The sequence below is a fragment of the Lissotriton vulgaris genome, chromosome 9 (genome assembly GCF_964263255.1).
Source record: "Lissotriton vulgaris chromosome 9, aLisVul1.2, whole genome shotgun sequence".
NCBI classification, from domain to species: domain Eukaryota; kingdom Metazoa; phylum Chordata; class Amphibia; order Caudata; family Salamandridae; genus Lissotriton; species Lissotriton vulgaris.
Window position 1 is genome coordinate 1,228,121,051 of NC_141697.1, and position 20,403 is coordinate 1,228,141,453.

The 20,403-nt window shown below is 46.6% G+C and overlaps 1 protein-coding gene across 1 annotated transcript in view; it reads right to left on the minus strand.

Annotated features, from left to right (window-relative positions):
* Positions 1-15,528: 15,528 nt before the first annotated feature.
* Positions 15,529-20,403, minus strand: part of LOC147693115 (NUAK family SNF1-like kinase 1) — a 112,946-nt gene continuing 108,071 nt past the window's right edge. Inside the window, exon 7 of the mRNA XM_086939364.1 lies at positions 15,529-17,014. Within this exon, the coding sequence (XP_086795490.1) occupies positions 15,930-17,014 (1,085 nt within the window). The 3' untranslated portion in view covers positions 15,529-15,929. The remainder of the gene's footprint in view (positions 17,015-20,403) is intronic.

The window sequence follows — 20,403 nt, forward strand, 5'->3', positions numbered from 1 at the left end:
TGTCACTTTTTGTGATGCAACGGTGGCATAACCCACCGAATCATATTTATGAAGCCAAGCAAAGCACTTTGAGTGGCTTCGAATGGCTTCACAAATTTGGAGTAATGAATGCAGTGCAAATCACTGTGTTTTCTTATTCTGCGCCACGGAGGCATTCCATCGGCATTGTATGGGGGTGGGGGTTCTCACACAAGGATTTGACGCCTCCAGATTTACAAGACCATGTACACTTGGGATGCTCCAAAACCTTCGACCTTCCCACACACATAGAAGAGGATAAGTGCCCCAGGATTGTTTTGGTGCAGGAAGCTGCCCCTCCGGCACAAAAACAATGCTGCATGCAACACAGGCGCACCCTTGCACCATGGAGCACCATTGCACCATGGAGCACCCTTGCACCATGGAGCACCCTTGCACCATGGAGCACCCTTGCACCGTGGAGCACCATTGCACCGTGGCGCACCCTTGCACCATGGAGCACCCTTGCACCGTGGCACACCCTTGCACCATGGAGCACCCTTGCACCGTGGAGCACCCTTGCACCATGGAGCACCCTTGCACCATGGAGCACCCTTGCACCATGGAGCACCCTTGCACCGTGGAGCACCATTGCACCGTGGCGCACCCTTGCACCATGGAGCACCCTTGCACCGTGGCACACCCTTGCACCATGGAGCACCCTTGCACCGTGGAGCACCCTTGCACCATGGAGCACCCTTGCACCATGGAGCACCCTTGCACCGTGGAGCACCATTGCACCGTGGTGCACCCTTGCACCATGGAGCACCCTTACACCGTGGAGCGCCCTTGCACCATGGAGCACCCTTACACCGTGGAGCGCCCTTGCACCATGGAGCACCATCGCACCGTGGCGCACCCTTGCACCATGGAGCACCCTTGCACTATGGAGCACCCTTGCACCGTGGAGCACCCTTGCACTGTGGCGCACCATTGCACCGTGGCGCACCATTGCACTGTGGTGCACCCTTGCACCATGGAGCACCCTTGCACCATGGAGCACCCTTGCACTGTGGCGCACCATTGCACCGTGGTGCACCCTTGCACCATGGAGCACCCTTGCACCATGGAGCACCCTTGCACCGTGGAGCACCATTGCACCGTGGAGCACCCTTGCACCGTGGAGCACCCTTGCACCATGGAGCACCATTGCACCGTGGAGCACCATTGCACCGTGGCGCACCCTTGCACCGTGGCGCACCCTTGCACCATGGAGCACCCTTGCACCGTGGAGCACCCTTGCACCGTGGAGCACCCTTGCACCATGGAGCACCCTTGCACCGTGGAGCACCATTGCACCGTGGCGCACCCTTGCACCATGGAGCACCCTTACACCGTGGAGCGCCCTTGCACCATGGAGCACCATTGCACCGTGGCGCACCCTTGCACCGTGGAGCACCATTGCACCGTGGAGCACCCTTGCACCGTGGAGCACCATTGCACCATGGAGCACCCTTGCACCGTGGAGCACCATTGCACTGTGGAGCACCCTTGCACCGTGGAGCACCATTGCACCGTGGAGCACCCTTGCACTGTGGAGCACCATTGCACCGTGGAGCACCCTTGCACCGTGGAGCACCATTGCACCGTGGAGCACCCTTGCACCGTGGAGCACCCTTGCACCATGGCGCACCCTTGCACCGTGGAGCACCCTTGCACCGTGGAGCACCCTTGCACCGTGAAGCACCATTGCACCGTGGCGTACCCTTGCACCATGGAGCACCCTTGCACCGTGGAGCACCCTTGCACCATGGAGCACCATTGCACCGTGGCGCACCCTTGCACCATGGAGCACCCTTGCACCGTGGCGCACCCTGGCACCGTGGAGCACCCTTGCACTGTGGAGCACCCTTGCACCGTGGAGCGCCATTGCAACATGGAGCACCCTTGCACCGTGGAGCACCATTGCACCGTGGAGCACCCTTGCACCGTGGAGCACCCTTGCACTGTGGCGCACCCTTGCACCATGGAGCACCCTTGCACCGTGGAGCACCCTTGCACCGTGGTGCACCCTTGCACCGTGGTTCACCCTTGCACCGTGGAGCACCCTTGCACCGTGGTGCACCATTGCACCATGGAGCAAGGGTGCTGTGTTGGCGCTAGTCTGCCGAAATAGCGCCAGCACAGGGGGAAAGGACAGGAACGCGCCGGTTGCCATAGATCGGGTGCATTTATGCCCTTTCACTTAGACGCAGAACAGCGCTGCCCTGCGCCAAATCCCCATAAACGAGGGCCTTGAGTTGTAGCTCAGTGCAGGGTGACCTGAAAGCGGCCTCTAGGAGTATGTCAAACAGTATGTAGGGAAGGAAGAGTCCCTAACCGCAGCCTCGCACATTTAGAAATCTCAGCTTTCCGCTTTGCTGTAGGATGTAGAAAGATTTCACGGCACCGCCCCTTTGACGTGAGTCAGAGCCGCATTTCAAATGCACCCGAGGCTTCAGAAACATCTGTTGATGTGAGCTTGTTGTGCAACAAAGAGTTTAATGGGGGTGGGCGAGCGGCTGGGGACACTCATCAGGAAGGAGTGCCGGATGGGACTGGATGTGCCTCTGTTTTAGTTACAAATCCCTCTGGGGTGTAGTCACAGCTGGGTGTGTCACTCTGGGATGTCCACGTTCCTGGAAGTCTGGTCTCTGTGGAGTGGGAGGGAAGAGTTGTTAGAAGGAGTCGGGATAAAGCTTCATACTCTCACCAGATGGTGAAATAGATTTCTGTTCTGCACACGGTATGTTCCTGCCCTAAAGTCAATCTTTTCACGGCTTTCATGTGGACAAAACACACATGTATGCAGAGACTGTGGCTGCTCTGTGTTCCTTCTGTAAGTGAAGGTCCTTTTGGGGGTGAGTTCCCCTGTTTTGTGATCAGATAGGTAACTTTCTCGGGGGTGGGAGGGGCAGTTTATATGACTACTCCGGTCAAAGTAAAGAAAAGTCAAATGAATAAAGTTCCATACTTTACCAATATTCAGGTCATGGTAGCTTTAAGGATGCTGAATTACCTCTTGTAGAACAATGGCTCTCTATATGGTGCACTAAAATAAATTAAACACAAGGAGATGATGGACGGAGCGCTGACACTTTTCAGACACTCACCCCCAGTCACAGATCTGGTTGAATCCATCATCATTCTTTAGCTAACTTTGCCACCTCAGTTCAGACCCAGCCATATGCAAATCAGTCTTAACCCTGTGCCTCGTAGGGAACAGTCCTGCCGGAACTGTCAAGCCAGGTCTTGCCTGACCCGAAAACAAGCATCCTGGGACCAGTTTCTGGGTAACACCATTCCTCAGCCAAGCTAGCTTGAATCCAGTGGAAAAGTGAGCAAGGAACCCACGTCTGGGCATACCCTGCCAAATTAGGATGAACAAAGCAAACACAAGGAGATAATGGACAGAGCGTTGACACTTTTCAGACACTCACCCTCAGTCACAGATCTGGGTTGAATCCATCATCATTCTTTAGCTAACTTTGCCACCTCAGCTCAGACAAAGCTATATGCAAACCAGTCTTCACCCTGTGCCTCATGGGAAAAGTCCATCCTGAACTGCCAAGCCAGATCTTCCCTGAACCAGAAGCAAGCATCCTGGGACCGGTTTCTGGGTAACAGCATTCCTCAGCCAAGCTAGCTTGAATCCAGTGGCACGGAAGACCTGGCTTGGCAGTTCGGGCTGGACTGTTCCCACGAGGCACAGGGTCAAGCTCCCACGTCTCCTGCAACATAACGATGATGTAACTTTTGATAAATGTTAGCCAATCAGGCAAACATGGTTTAGAGCGGAGACAGCATTAAGGTTAGCAACCCTAGAAGAGCTGGACAAAGACTGCTCAGTGGCCGCAACAACTGGTAGCCTTTCAACATCTTCTAGACTATTGAGTACTTCAACCCCGTTTACGCAAGTGAGTGGGTGCATTTTCCAGGAGGGAAAACCTAAAAATAATGGTGGTACTACCGGCTTGTAAAAGTAGCCAAGAGGTAGCAACACAATCTGGGGGGTGGTGTGGTGTGGCAATTCTTTCTGTTTCAGAATGTTGCATTCATACAATGCGTACCTAAAGTTTACCACTATACAATTGCCTGGAATGTCTTCGCGCCCCGGCCCACCCATCATACCCTCCGCACATAATAATTTCCTCCACATTCCTGGTATCAAAGTACTCTCCATGATGAAGCAGGTCCTCCAGCTTCAACACCCTCCGCAGGCTTCGCAGGATCTACAAGTAGATCCCCACCGAAGCAAGAAGGACGGTCACCCAGGCCCTCGTCAGCAGCAGACTGGACTATGGAAACGCCCTCTACACAGGAGCTTCGGCCAAACTCCTGAAACGGCTCCAACGTATACAGAACGCCTCCCCATGCCTGATTCTCGACATCCCTCGCCGCAGCCACATCACACCCTACCTAAGAGACCTGCACTGGCTCAATATCAACAAGAGGATAAACTTCAAACTCCTCACACAAGGCACTCCACAACACAGGACCAGCGTACCTCAACAGCCGACTCAGCTTCTACACCCCCACCCGCCAGCTCCGCTCCACAGACCTCGCCCTCACTACCGACCCCCGCATCCGAAGAGTGACCACCAGCGGAAGATCATTCTCCCACCTCGCCGCCAAGACATGGAACACCCTCCCCATCCACTTACGGCAAACCCAAGACCTACTGACCTTCAGAAAACTCCTCAAGACCTGGCTCTTCGAACAGTAGCAGCACCCCCCTCCCCAGGGCCTTGAGATCCTCACGGGTATGTAGTGCGCTTTACAAATGCACTGATTGATTGATTGATTGATTGATTGATTGATTGATTGATTGATAGATTATGTCAATTCAGCCAGTGAACAGTTTTGTTCTTTAGTTGCTCCCAGGATTCGACTGAGCCCGTCTTCAAACGAAGAAGACCCAGAACTGCAAGCACAAATGGGCAACTTGCAGGTGGTAAATTCAATATGTCCTTACAGGAGACAGTGGACTCCAAAGCTCCTCTGGAAGAACCAATGTGACTCCTCCTCTGGGTGTCCATGTCCTCGGGTGCGGTGGTAGTGTCTACAGCGGAAGCCTCTATGGCAGTGGCCTTGCTTGACTGGGTTCTAACAACTCGTGTAGAACTTCCCTGTAAGTCATCCGTTGTAGCATTGGCACTGTCCACCCTTATTTGATGTTGACTGAGTTGTGTCGGCAATGTGGAACACGCTATTTGCAGTATTAGGGTCCATGGGTGACTCAGAGAGACCAGTTTGGAGTACCCATGAGCGAATTTTGTGGATCTCGCGTTCGCGAATTTTGCGGATTTGCGGATTCGCAATCCGCAAAATCAGCGAATTCCCGCGAATTTGCGGATTTTTTTTTTTTTTGTGTTCGCCCGTGTTTCTGCCAGTTCGCGAGGGTTTTGTACACTTTCGCAAATTGCGAACTTACCTGTCGGGTCGCAAGTTTCGCGAACTTGTTGTTTCTACGTGTCCAGCCTGTTTGGGACACTCTTCTTCATCACTGCCACTCTCTGTCACCACTGCCACTCTCTGACTACTCATGCCACCCTCTGGCCCACCCATGCCACCCTCTGTTTCATCACCACACCCTCTGGTTGTCCAGTGTACATTATTTTCGGCAAAGCAAAGCACACCTTCCCTGCCTCAAGTGACCTGAATTAATTTGGGGCTGATTCATGTGTCACAGAATATTTTTTTAGCTGGCACCTGCTTCCTTAGTGCGCCCTGATTAGTGATCTTTTGCACTTGCTAAGTGCTTTCATTGTTGCAAAATTAGTTACAACACCTGCCCTGCCCCAACTGACAATAATGAATTAGGGGCTGATTAATGGATTTTAACTTCCAGCCTGGCTCCTGCTTGTCTCCCTTAGCTGTAATTCAGGACCTTTGTGGCATATGTGTAACTATTCTGAGGTTCAGAGCAGGGTCACATAATAGTTTCAACTGGCAACTGAACTCTGGAGGGGCCCCTCAGGAAGCACTCCAGGAAATGGCTACTAATGATGAGCCTGAACTTTTGAACCTGGTAAGTAGTTACTTTCAGTTTTGCTAAGATCGTATTTCTGCAATTTTGCACTTATTCGCGGGGCGCGAACTCACGCGAACAGTGCGAGCAGTGCGAGCAAAATCCGCTGCTCGCGGATTTGCGGATTTTGCGGGAAATTCGCAAATCTCGCGGATTGCGGATTTCCCGAAAATCCGCAAAATCCGCGAGCGGAACGGATTTTCCGCCCACGCCTAGTTTGGAGCCTTTCAATAAGATCCAAGCGTGCAATAATGGGGCTTAGGTTTTGATAAAAAATGGCACTGAATTGAGTAATGAGTGTATTAGTGTTTGACAATTCATGGACCTGTCCTTCTTCAATTGAGTGTCGGTGTCTGCGATGCTCGAGTCTCACCGTGGGCCTTAACCCAGGGTAAAAGCGGGATTTTATGTGTATGCCTGTTTTTGTAAGAAAAAAGTGAAAGAAAGAGAGAGAATCAAGACACTCGCAGGAGTATTTTGAAGAAAATGTGTGGGACTTTGTTTGTACATGTCTGCTCTGCGACAAAGATTCATAAATAACATAACAGGAAGGGTTAGTGGTGGGTGGGTGGCTGAGTGGATGAGTGAGTGGATGGGAGAGTGAGCAAGGGTAGATGTATAGATGGGTGAATGGATGAATAGATGGATGGATGAGTGAAAGCATGCATGGGTGAAAGAGGGTGGATGATTGGATAAAAAGGCGGATGATGGGTGGATAAGTGAAAGATTGGATGAATGAATGAAAGGTAGGGAGGATGGATGAAAGGGTGGATGATAGATGAGTGAAAGGAGGGATTGAGTAAAAGGGTGGATGGAATAAAGGAGTGAAAGGATTGATGGATGGATGAGCGAAAGGATTGGTGCATGAGGGAAAGGGTGGATAAAGAGATGGATGAGTGAAAAAATGAACGGATAGGTTTTGAGATGGATTGATGGATGGATGGATAGGTTTAGATCTGAAGGGTGGATAGACGGAATGGTGAAAAACTGAATGATTGATGAAAGACTGAAGAGACGATAGAATGTAAAGGTTAAATGGTGGATATCAGCAGGTTATATGGTAGGATGAAAGGATGAATGGATAGATTGATGGAAGAGACAAAAGATATCTTCTGGGGAGGGTCATGATGAGTTGCTTCATTTGCTTGGTGCCACAAGAGCTTTGGTGCGACGTAGGGGTATTTTCAGTTTCTTCCTACTCGCGTGCGCAAAAAATATTCAGTTTTGTGCCAAACACAAATTAACAGTATGACATTAAGAAGGTGCAACTAATTCAAAGAAAGGAAATGTTAACATATCGCATTTCTCTTCCATTTTGTGTAATGAGTTAACCTGATTTGTTTATATAAACACATTTCTCATGTGTTTTGGTATGTGCTGCAACTAATATAGAAGTTGTTAAGTATCATCATGTCTTGCCCTTAGCCCGCCCCTAGCCCCGCCCCCTCACTACACCTCTAGCTCATTTTTATGAGTACCTGCACTTGTTTTTTCCCATTTAAAGCACTGGCTGGACTTTAGCACCTACTGCAGCAAAGGAACGGCAGCAGCCCTCCTCTTGCTGCTGGCCTGGTGGGGGATGTAGTCCTCAGGCCCCCACAGCCCCGATTAGAAGTAAACTGGAAAATGGTGAATGGTTTCGAATAGCAAGTAAACTGGAGAATGGATAGTGATTGGCAAATAAACTGGAGAACGGATGGTGCATATTAAGTAAACTGGAGAATGGATGGTGATTGGCAAGTACACTGGAGAATGGATGGTGGATGGCAAATAAACAGGAGAATGGATGGTGCATAGCAAGTAAACTGAAGAATGGATGGTGAATGGCAAGTAAACTGGAGAATGGATGGAGATTGGCAAATAAACTGGAGAACGGATGGTGCATATTAAGTAAACTGGAGAATGGATGGTGCATATTAAATAAACTGGAGAATGGATGGTGATTGGCAAGTACACTGGAGAATGGATGGTGCATAGCAAGTACACTGGAGAAGGGATCGTGATTTACAAGTAAACTGGAGAATGGATGGTGATTGGCAAATAAACTGGAGAATGGATGGTGCATAGCAAGTACACTGGAGAAGGGATCGTGATTTACAAGTAAACTGGAGAATGGATGGTGATTGGCAAATAAACTGGAGAATGGATGGTGCATAGCAAGTAAACTGGAGAATGGATGGTGATTGGCAAATAAACTGGAGAATGGATGGTGCATAGGAAGTAAACTATAGAATGAATGGTGCATAGCAAGTACACTGGAGAAGGGATCAGGATTTACAAGTAAACTGGAGAATGGATGGTGATTGGCAAGTAAACTGGAGAATTAATGGTGATTGGCAAATAAACTGCAGAATATGTGGTCCATAGCAAGTAAACTGTAGAATGAATGGTGCATAGCAAGTAAACTGGAGAATGGATAATGATTGGCAAATAAACTGGAGAATGGATGGTGCATAGGAAGTAAACTGTAGAATGAATGGTGCATAGCAAGTAAACTGGAGAATGGATGGTGCTTAGCAAGTAAACTGGAGAATGGATGGTGATTGGCAATTAAACTAGAGAATGGATGGTGCATAGGAAGTAAACTGTAGAATGAATGGTGCATAGCAAGTAAACTGGAGAATGGATGGTGATTGGCAAGTAAACTGAAGAATGGATGGTGATTGACAAGTAAACTGGAGAATAGATGGTGCATATTAAGTAAACTGGAGAATGGATGGGGCATAGCAAGTAAACTGGAGAATGGATGGTGATTGGCAAGTAAACTGGAGAATGAATGGTGCATAGCAAGTAAACTGGAGAATGAATGGTGATTGGCAAATACATTGGAGAATGGATGTGCGTCGCAAATAAACTGGAGAATTGATGCTGCATAGCAAGTAAACTGGAGAATGGATGGTGATTAGCAAATAAACTGGGGAATGGATGGTGCATAGTAAGTAAATTGGAGATTGGATGGTGCATTGTAAGTAAACTGGAGAATTGATTGTGCATAGCAAGTAAACTGGAGAATCGATGGTGCATAGCAAGTAAACTGGTGAATGGATGGTGATTGGCAAATAAACTGAATGGATGGTGCATAGCAAATAAGCTGGAGAATTTATGGCGCATAGCAAGTAAACTGGAGAAAGGGTGGTGCATAGCAAGTAAACTGGAGAATGGATGGTGTATAGCAAATAAACTGGAGAATTGATGGTGCATAGCAAGTAAACTGGAGAATGGATGGTGCATAGCAAGTAAACTGGAGAATGGATGGTGCATAGCAAGTAAACTGGAGAATGAATGGTGCATAGCAAGTAAACTGGCGAATGGATGGTGATTGGCAAATAAACTAGAGAATGGATGGTGCATAGCAAATAAACTGGAGAATTTATGGTGCATAGCAAGTACACTGGAGAAGGGATGGTGATTTACAAGTAAACTGGAGAATGAATGGTGATTGGCAAATACACTTGAGAATAGATGGTGGATATCTAGTAAACTGGAGAATGGATGGTGCATAGTAAGTAAACTGGAGAATGGATGGTGATTGGCAAGTAACCTGGAGAATGGATGATGCATAGCAAGTAAACTGGAGAATGGATGGTGATCGGCAAGAAAACTGGAGAATGGATGATGCATAGCAAGTAAACTGTAGAATGAATGGTGCATAGCAAGTAAACTGTAGAATGAATGGTGCATAGCAAGTAAACTGGAGAATGGATGGTGATTGGCAAATAAACTAGAGAATGGATGGTGCATAGGAAGTAAACTGTAGAATGAATGGTGCATAGCAAGTAAACTGGAGAATGGATGGTGATTGGCAAGTAAACTGAAGCATGGATGGTGATTGACAAGTAAACTGGAGAATAGATGGTGCATATCAAGTAAACTGGAGAATGGATGGGGCATAGCAAGTAAACTGGAGAATGGATGGTGATTGGCAAGTAAACTGGAGAATGAATGGTGCATAGCAAGTAAACTGGAGAATGAATGGTGATTGGCAAATACATTGGAGAATGGATGTGCGTAGCAAATAAACTGGAGAATTGATGCTGCACAGCAAGTAAACTGGAGAATGTATGGTGATTGGCAAATAAACTGGAGAATGGATGGTGCATAGTAAGTAAATTGGAGAATGGATGGTGCATAGCAAGTAAACTGGAGAATTGGTTGTGCATAGCAAGTAAACTGGAGCATGGATGGTGCATAGCAAGTAAACTGGAGAATGGATGGTGTATAGCAAATAAACTGGAGAATTGATGGTGTATAGCAAATAAACTGGAGAATTGATGGTTCATAGCAAGTAAACTGGAGAATGGATGGTGCATAGCAAGTAAACTGGAGAATGGATGGTGCATAGCAAGTAAACTGGAGAATGAATGGTGCATAGCAAGTAAACTGGCGAATGGATGGCGATTGGCAAATAAACTGGAGAATTTATGGTGCATAGCAAGTACACTGGAGAAGGGATGGTGATTTACAAGTAAACTGGAGAATGAATGGTGATTGGCAAATACACTTGAGAATAGATGGTGCATATCTAGTAAACTGGAGAATGGATGGTGCATAGCAAGTAAACTGGAGAATGGATGGTGATTGGCAAGTAAACTGGAGAATGGATGATGCATAGCAAATAAACTGGAGAATGGATGGTGCATAGGAAGTAAACTATAGAATGAATGGTGCATAGCAAGTACACTGGAGAAGGGATCAGGATTTACAAGTAAACTGGAGAATGGATGGTGATTGGCAAGTAAACTGGAGAATTAATGGTGATTGGCAAATAAACTGCAGAATATGTGGTCCATAGCAAGTAAACTGTAGAATGAATGGTGCATAGCAAGTAAACTGGAGAATGGATAATGATTGGCAAATAAACTGGAGAATGGATGGTGCATAGGAAGTAAACTGTAGAATGAATGGTGCATAGCAAGTAAACTGGAGAATGGATGGTGCTTAGCAAGTAAACTGGAGAATGGATGGTGATTGGCAATTAAACTAGAGAATGGATGGTGCATAGGAAGTAAACTGTAGAATGAATGGTGCATAGCAAGTAAACTGGAGAATGGATGGTGATTGGCAAGTAAACTGAAGAATGGATGGTGATTGACAAGTAAACTGGAGAATAGATGGTGCATATTAAGTAAACTGGAGAATGGATGGGGCATAGCAAGTAAACTGGAGAATGGATGGTGATTGGCAAGTAAACTGGAGAATGAATGGTGCATAGCAAGTAAACTGGAGAATGAATGGTGATTGGCAAATACATTGGAGAATGGATGTGCGTCGCAAATAAACTGGAGAATTGATGCTGCATAGCAAGTAAACTGGAGAATGGATGGTGATTAGCAAATAAACTGGGGAATGGATGGTGCATAGTAAGTAAATTGGAGATTGGATGGTGCATTGTAAGTAAACTGGAGAATTGATTGTGCATAGCAAGTAAACTGGAGAATCGATGGTGCATAGCAAGTAAACTGGTGAATGGATGGTGATTGGCAAATAAACTGAATGGATGGTGCATAGCAAATAAGCTGGAGAATTTATGGCGCATAGCAAGTAAACTGGAGAAAGGGTGGTGCATAGCAAGTAAACTGGAGAATGGATGGTGTATAGCAAATAAACTGGAGAATTGATGGTGCATAGCAAGTAAACTGGAGAATGGATGGTGCATAGCAAGTAAACTGGAGAATGGATGGTGCATAGCAAGTAAACTGGAGAATGAATGGTGCATAGCAAGTAAACTGGCGAATGGATGGTGATTGGCAAATAAACTAGAGAATGGATGGTGCATAGCAAATAAACTGGAGAATTTATGGTGCATAGCAAGTACACTGGAGAAGGGATGGTGATTTACAAGTAAACTGGAGAATGAATGGTGATTGGCAAATACACTTGAGAATAGATGGTGGATATCTAGTAAACTGGAGAATGGATGGTGCATAGTAAGTAAACTGGAGAATGGATGGTGATTGGCAAGTAACCTGGAGAATGGATGATGCATAGCAAGTAAACTGGAGAATGGATGGTGATCGGCAAGAAAACTGGAGAATGGATGATGCATAGCAAGTAAACTGTAGAATGAATGGTGCATAGCAAGTAAACTGTAGAATGAATGGTGCATAGCAAGTAAACTGGAGAATGGATGGTGATTGGCAAATAAACTAGAGAATGGATGGTGCATAGGAAGTAAACTGTAGAATGAATGGTGCATAGCAAGTAAACTGGAGAATGGATGGTGATTGGCAAGTAAACTGAAGCATGGATGGTGATTGACAAGTAAACTGGAGAATAGATGGTGCATATCAAGTAAACTGGAGAATGGATGGGGCATAGCAAGTAAACTGGAGAATGGATGGTGATTGGCAAGTAAACTGGAGAATGAATGGTGCATAGCAAGTAAACTGGAGAATGAATGGTGATTGGCAAATACATTGGAGAATGGATGTGCGTAGCAAATAAACTGGAGAATTGATGCTGCACAGCAAGTAAACTGGAGAATGTATGGTGATTGGCAAATAAACTGGAGAATGGATGGTGCATAGTAAGTAAATTGGAGAATGGATGGTGCATAGCAAGTAAACTGGAGAATTGGTTGTGCATAGCAAGTAAACTGGAGCATGGATGGTGCATAGCAAGTAAACTGGAGAATGGATGGTGTATAGCAAATAAACTGGAGAATTGATGGTGTATAGCAAATAAACTGGAGAATTGATGGTTCATAGCAAGTAAACTGGAGAATGGATGGTGCATAGCAAGTAAACTGGAGAATGGATGGTGCATAGCAAGTAAACTGGAGAATGAATGGTGCATAGCAAGTAAACTGGCGAATGGATGGCGATTGGCAAATAAACTGGAGAATTTATGGTGCATAGCAAGTACACTGGAGAAGGGATGGTGATTTACAAGTAAACTGGAGAATGAATGGTGATTGGCAAATACACTTGAGAATAGATGGTGCATATCTAGTAAACTGGAGAATGGATGGTGCATAGCAAGTAAACTGGAGAATGGATGGTGATTGGCAAGTAAACTGGAGAATGGATGATGCATAGCAAGTAAACTGGAGAATGGATGGTGATCGGCAAGAAAACTGGAGAATGGATGATGCATAGCAAGTAAACTGTGAATGAATGGTGCATAGCAAGTAAACTGTAGAATGAATGGTGCATAGCAAGTAAACTGGAGAATGGATGGTAGCAAGTAAACTGGAGAATGGATGGTGCATAGCAAGTAAACTGGAGAATGAATAGTGATTGGCAAATAAACTGGGGAATGGATGGTGCATAGCAAGTAAACTGTAGAAGGGATGGTGCATAGCAAGTAACCTGGAGAATGGATGGTGCATAGCAAGTAAACTGGAAAACTGGATGGTGATTGGCAAGTAAATTGGAGAATGAATGGTGATTGGCAAGTAAACTGGAGAATGGATGGTGATTGACAAGTAAACTGGAGAATGGATGGCTAATTGTGAACTGATGGTGATTAGACAGTGAATAAACTGAGAACAGATGATTAATGGAATGAATGGTGAATGTATGTTGAGTAGAGGATGAATGGTGAACAGAGGGAAAATGTTGAATGATGACCGTATTCTGAATGGACGGTGAAATTCTGGGTGGTGAATTGATGGCGTATTGTCCCTTATGGTGACTGTGTGGTGGCTGGGTGGTGATGGTGAATGATGAATGAATGGTCGATGTTTGGTATTTGTATCCTGGATGGTGAATTCATGGTGCATGGTAGAGGTGTCAAAGGGTTCGAATGTGTTTGCTTTTTTACCTTCAAAATGTATGGAGAACTTAGCATCTTTGGAAGTTTGTAAAGGCTTATTTTGTCAAATCAGTGTTAGAATTGTGACCTTTGTAGCAATGTAGCTGCTTACAAGTGACACCAGCTACTAGGGCTTCAGAGAAAGCTGAGGCTCATGGCACAATGGGGGGGTGTAACCAGCATACCTACTCCATCCGGTGACGCCATGCAAGGCAATGAAAGCATTCTTTCAGAGGAGGGATGGATGTAGGCGGGGAACTGTGGTAGGACATGTACTTTCCTTCCCCTCTGCTCCTCTACTTCAAACATCAATGGAGGCGCAGCGCCCTCTGCTCGCTGCACCATTTCATGCACTAGGCATGCCTCGGGATTTTCCAAACTAATACTTTTTTGTGACTTCTGCAACGCTTTATGTCTGATTCACGTAGATTTAAGTGTAAACGTTAAGAGCACCATTTACCTCTTTTACAAAGGTCCATTCACTAACGTTCCCCTCGGGCCACAAACTCTAGGCGCCATAATTGCTACAACTCTTTGGGGCAGATTTACAAGCCCCTTGCGACACTTTTACGCCGCTGTTGCATCACTCTATGCTACATATTTACAACATGACGCTTCTAGTGAGATGCGTTATGTTGTAAAGCCCTGCGCTACATTATACCCGCATCAGGTATGATGTATGCATGGTAGGCTTTCCGTCACAAGGAAGCCCCGTAAAGGTGATGCAGTGAAATCTACAAGATTTCACGGAGTCACTTTATATGTTGCAGCTACTTCAGAACCTTACACCTGCTTTGAAGCAGGCATAAGGAGTGACGCAGCACAGCAAGTATAGGGAACCCCTGAGCAGTGCTGGAGTTGGGACGCACTTGCGACACAACTCCAGCACTACGTCACCTTTATGCCATCAGATGCGTTACGCATCTCTCCATCGTTGTGCCACAGTTCGCCGCATTGTAAATGCGGCGCATCCATGGTGGCACAAAGGGTTTCAACCATCACACAAAATAACTGGCGCATCCCTGCTGATATGCAGGGATTCGCCAGTTATTGTAAATCTTGCCCTTTGTTTTTGTGTGGCTTTTGCCTCTGTGAATCAGAATTGGGTTCTGAGGGCGAAAAGTTCCAAGTTTTCTTCGTGGGAAACGATCTGTGCTTTATCTACAGTAAATGCGCTTTCATGACCGCCCTCCCTGGGTATTGCTGACCCTAACCCATGCTAAGGGTCAAAGGGACATGCTGGGATGTCCATAGTAATGAAAGAATATTTTATTGTTTCTGTAGATTAAGAACACAACTTGATCTCCGGATCTCACAAACAAAACACACAAACTGAAAATGAAAACCTGGCTGATCAATACTGTTTCGTTGTGCCCAGGAGGGGACGCCTCACAGGGAAAGCCAGGATGGGTTCCACAGCAGTATTCGTACAAGTGCCTTGAGACCCTAGCGGGTGAGTAGTGCGCTATACAAGTATCAATTTACAATTTACAATTTACTTTACCGCTTGTGTTGTGGGAAAATAATTACGGAATTTGTGGAAACTCGAAGCACAAAAGGAATTGCTACTTCTGCTCTTATAGCCAGATTATTTAAACCTTTCATGATGGTTTAGGGAAGTGGAGGGGTGCAGGGTAGAGACTTTGGGACTCATGGCGGCTCCACATTCTGCTGACCAGCTTTCCTTGGCTCAGAAACAAACACCCCACCCTGGTATCCAGATTGACCTGCAAAATAACTCGTAATGACTGGAAAACATTGTATTTATTTTCTTAAATAATAAGCATTTTCAAGTACTGCACTTCACATTCTTTACTGCCTGTAAACCTTGTTTTCCCAGCAATGTGCATTCCATGCATACAGTGGTATATGGCAGTTTTCTAGCTCAGCCTCCTGGCTTGTCTACTTGTACCGATGCACAGTGTTTTATTCAATATGTGAAACTACGTATCTTTGAGCAAAAACCCAATTCCATGCTAGGAGACGCAAATCCGTGTTGTGGAATGCTTGTGGTGCAGAGACAAGTATGTTTTGTCTCAATGACTGTTGCACAGAACAAACAAAGTCTTCTATTTCAGTTCAATTCCAAGGCTGCCCCTGATTGGTCTTCTGAGACCACGTGTTGACGTTCGTGCTTTTTGACCTCTCACTCATTCATACAGTCACAAATCTGTCTGGCCTGGGTGTACACAGCAGTTGCAACACTGTGTTCATCCTGGAAGAAACCTGGGTCCTGGAACTCAGGATTTGAGTTGACGGGCTGTCTTTTGGCATGGTCCCTGGGCAAGCCTGTTCCCGCCTCATCCTCAGAAGCCGAGCTGTAAGCGGCAGACTGGTCCCGGCTGTGGGGAAAGAGCTGGTGGTTGAATTCACCAGTCATATCCAGAAGGTCGAAGGAATCGCTGGACAGGAAGCTGTCATCGCTGATGACGCTGGAGGGTCGACCGCTAAAGAGGATAAGGTCCTTCAGCGAGTCAGACAGCTTGAGCGCGGAGCAGTCAACGGGGATCTCCAGGCTGGTGGAGAACTTCCCGTTGCGCTTCAAGATGCCTCTTCTGTTCGCCTGCCCCTTCTCGGACCGCACTCTGCGCTCTGTGCTGTGGTCAACAGTCGCTGGACACGCGGAGTATAGACCTCTCTCTGGCGACGACGAGTACCCGGACTCCCTTTCGTAGTGTTTTTTAAGGATCCCTTTTCTTGGCATGGTCATTGTAGGTTGTTTGCTAGAAATAATTGCTTTGCCAAGAGGGTCTGTTGGGTGGACGGCGGGCGCCTGTCTCCCCGGCCCATCCATGTCACATGCCAAAGGCACATTATCTGAGAAGCTTAACGAGGAAAAAAAGGCACTGTCGAAGCTACTCCTCTTCTTGAGGATTCCTTTGGGCTTCTTGTGGGTTGCCTTGGAGACGGTGTCCTGCTGGGGATGCTTGATGTCGTTCTCCTTCTTCGATTTTCTGAGGCCGGCCTCACACTCCTTTGTCTCCTCTGCTCGTAGGCTGCTCTCCTGGTGGGACCTCGCCTCCTCGCCGAAGCCTCTTGCGTCAAAGCTCAGCAGGTTCTGGCAATCAATGTACCGAGCCAGAAGCGGGGAGTGGCAGTCCTGCGCCAAGTCGCAGTCGCACACCACAGCGTCATAGCCCCAGTTCACCCACCAGTGGTTGGCTACGTCTTCGATGGTTGCCCGGTACCGCGGATCCACGGTCAGTAGCCAGTCAATCAGCCCGCAAGCCCCTGTCAACACAAAAACACAAGAAGGATTTTGGTTAGGAATCAGTACTTTCATTTTTGAAGTTCGATTTGCCTGCAAGGAAAGTCTTAGTGATCAGGCATTATGATAACAAAATAGTTTTGCACTTTACTAGACATGCGGTGCAAATTGGGGCAAAGACAGTCCCTTGGAGAACGAGTTTCTCCATTAGTAGAGGTGGGTGAAGTTAATATTTTGCACGCAGTTAGTGAAAGCATGCAAACTTTTTTGTAAAAATTCTCCTACTTAAAGTTTTTGCTGAGACTTTTTTCTGCAAAACCTCCATTTGTTGATTATATTCGTACAATTATATTTTTTTGAAAAAAAACATGAATTGTGTGGATGAAATACTTTTCAGCTTTTACTACCCATACCAGTGAGTGGTTATTTCTCTTGCAAAATGGAAAAGTAATTAAAATCTGCTGCCCCCTCCCCTTCCCCCGGCAGGCATTCTAGAACACGTAATGCCCGGTGTACTTTTCTTGTTTGTTGTCATTCCTGTGTGAAGTTTTATTTATAATGTAGCACACGCTGCTAAAAAGAACTACATGACAATAGGTGAGCAGGCACTCTGCAATTCAAGTTTACAACTCCAAGAGTTTTCCTGCTAGAAGCATTTCCTTTTTTTTCTTTTTTTTTTTATTTCCGTAATTTTTTATTGGATAAAAAATATATATTTACATGGAGCATGGAATATACATGAGTGGAGGGAGAGAAAGGAGAGAGAGAAAGAAAGGAAAGAAAGAAAAAGGCGCCGGGCGGGGAGGGGGGGGGGATTTGAAAAATGACTGAGATAATAACCATCAGAAACAGCTCGGAACTCAGATTATGGACAAATAATACACAGTTAAGCCTGAAAGTTTCTCTTTTAAATACTTACTCATTTAAATATTTCATAAATATGGACCGCCCCAATGTGCCTCAAAGTGCAACATCTGGCATCATGCTGAATGATCCATTTTTTGGAAAGATAAGAGCGGGCGCTGTGAATAGCGCTCCTGCAGGCTAATATGCTCTCCCTGCCCCTCATTTATGGGATTTTGGCGCAGGGCAAGTCACCTTGCTGAGCTTCCCTTCGTCAAATTGAAAGGGAAGGAATACAATGTATTTTTGCAATATCTGTCCTTTCCCCAAGCGTTTCGGCAGCCTAGCGCCAACGCAGGCACCTTTGCACCATGATGCAAGGGCGCCACCATTGCAGGCAGGATGTTTTTTGTCCAGGAAGGGGCACCTTCCTGCACAGAAACAATACATTGAGGCGTTTTTCCTCTTTCTAAGTGCGCTGCTTTGCCTTGCTAAGGATATATGAGGCCGCTCAAAGCCATGCGAGGTTGCTTTGCGTGGCTTCTTAAATCTGACTTAAAACCTTGCTTCACTCACCCACCTCTTTACATGGTACAAAAGTGGCGCAAGGCTCTCATGAATATGCCCCCCTGTTCTGAGTTCTTGCACCTCTAACCATGGAATAACAGGTAATAACAGACCTCTTTCCAGCCGCCCAATTACAAAACAGAGAATATTGTGGCTTTTCACCGCCCACATTTTGCCCGGCATTATTGGGGGAAATTTGTGTCGGAGGGGGGTAATAACGGCAGCCGGGGGTAATTTTGAACAGAATGTAATCCTGATTTGGACTGAGACTCCTTTTAAAGTATACAAGCAAGCGATGGATGAAATGCTTGAATGCATCTCGCCCACTGGTAATTAATTACTCGGGCCACATCCCAATCCATAGTTATTTTGCACACCATGCCACCTCAGTTTGGACTCTGCTAAATACAAATTGGTCTTGACCAGCTCCAGTTGGAACAGACAAGTCCGAACTACCAAGCCAGGTCCTCCCTGAACCGGGACACAAGGACCGGGTTCACTCTGGCTATGGGCATATCAGCCAGGTACAGCTTGGCTCCAGTGACAGCGCGCACAGGACCAACATCTGGACTTAGCCGTCCCACCCAGGGGGACGGACTCCTGGTGGGACTTTTTTTGGGATTTACTTTCCCAGTGGAACAGAGGTTGATGTGCGAATCTGGGGCCATTTTAACACAGTGGCAAAGCTGCACACATTTTTTTGCAATCCTTTGGACATTGTGGTTTTAAAGATATTGTACCAAACACCTTTGCTAGGTCTTTTTGTAGCACACGCTGCGCGGGCGCAAAAACAGCACCAAGCGAATGTTTCATGGACATTCCTTACTTTGAAATGTAGATTTGTTCCATGCATATAAAGGAGCGCTTTTGCCCGTGCGCATGCGTCATATTGCAGATGCACAAACGTGGGCAAAAAGGCATTTGAGGGAAAAGGTTTCTGTGTGCCATCCAGGAAATGGTGCATTGTTTCTGTAATCCCCAATCACTGAGTTACTGAAGATTAGACAACGGACAAAACTGAAACCCTCTTTGCCTCCTCCTCCTCTTCCGATGTCTTTCCTTGCACCCGAACACCTACCCGAAATTCATCCATTTCTACACCTATTCTGAGAGCCCTGTCAATAATTGCCCCAAACCACACTCTGATTTTTGTCTGTCTCTAACCCTCTGACCTGAGACTGGCATCACTGTTGTCTGTCTTGAAGGGCAGGTCTGTTTGTCTGCTAAGGGACCTGGACTGGTCCATTGCATTTGTAAGTGATTGGCAAAACACGGGTGGATGCTGGGTGATGGTGTGCTTTATCCGCATGCCAGAGAACAGTGACCTCTTCTACACTTGGACATGGACCTTGGTACTTGAATTTATCATGGTGCAAGCTAATCTTGGACTGGTCACCTGCAGGGAAACAGCAGGTGTGACCTCGGCTAGACCTTGGTACGTGGATTTATCATGGTACCCTTAGAATGGTCACCTGAAGAGAAGCAGGAGGTTTCTACACTGAGGTATGACCTTTGCTAGACCGTGGTACATGATTGATCATGGTGCACCCAACGCTTGAACTGGTCACCTGCAGGGAAGCAGCAGGTGACTTCACTGAGGTGTGACCTCTGCTAGACCTTGGAACATGGATTTATCATGCCCATGCTATGCTTGGACTGGTCACCTGCAGGGAAGAAGGAACTGACTACGCTGAGGTATAACCTCTGCTAGACCTTGGTGCATGGATTTATCATGCTTCCCTTAGACTGATCACTTGAAGAGAAGCAGGAGGTTTCTACACTGAGGTATGACCTTTGCTAGACCGTGGTACATGATTGATCATGGTGCAAGCCACGCTTTAACTGGTCACCTGCAGGGAAGTACCAGGTGACTTCACTGAGGTGTGACCTCTGCTAGACCTTGGAACATGGATTTATCATGCCCATGCTATGCTTGGACTGGTCACATGAAGGGAAGCAGGAGGTGTCTACACTGAGGTATGACATTTGCCAGACCTTGGTG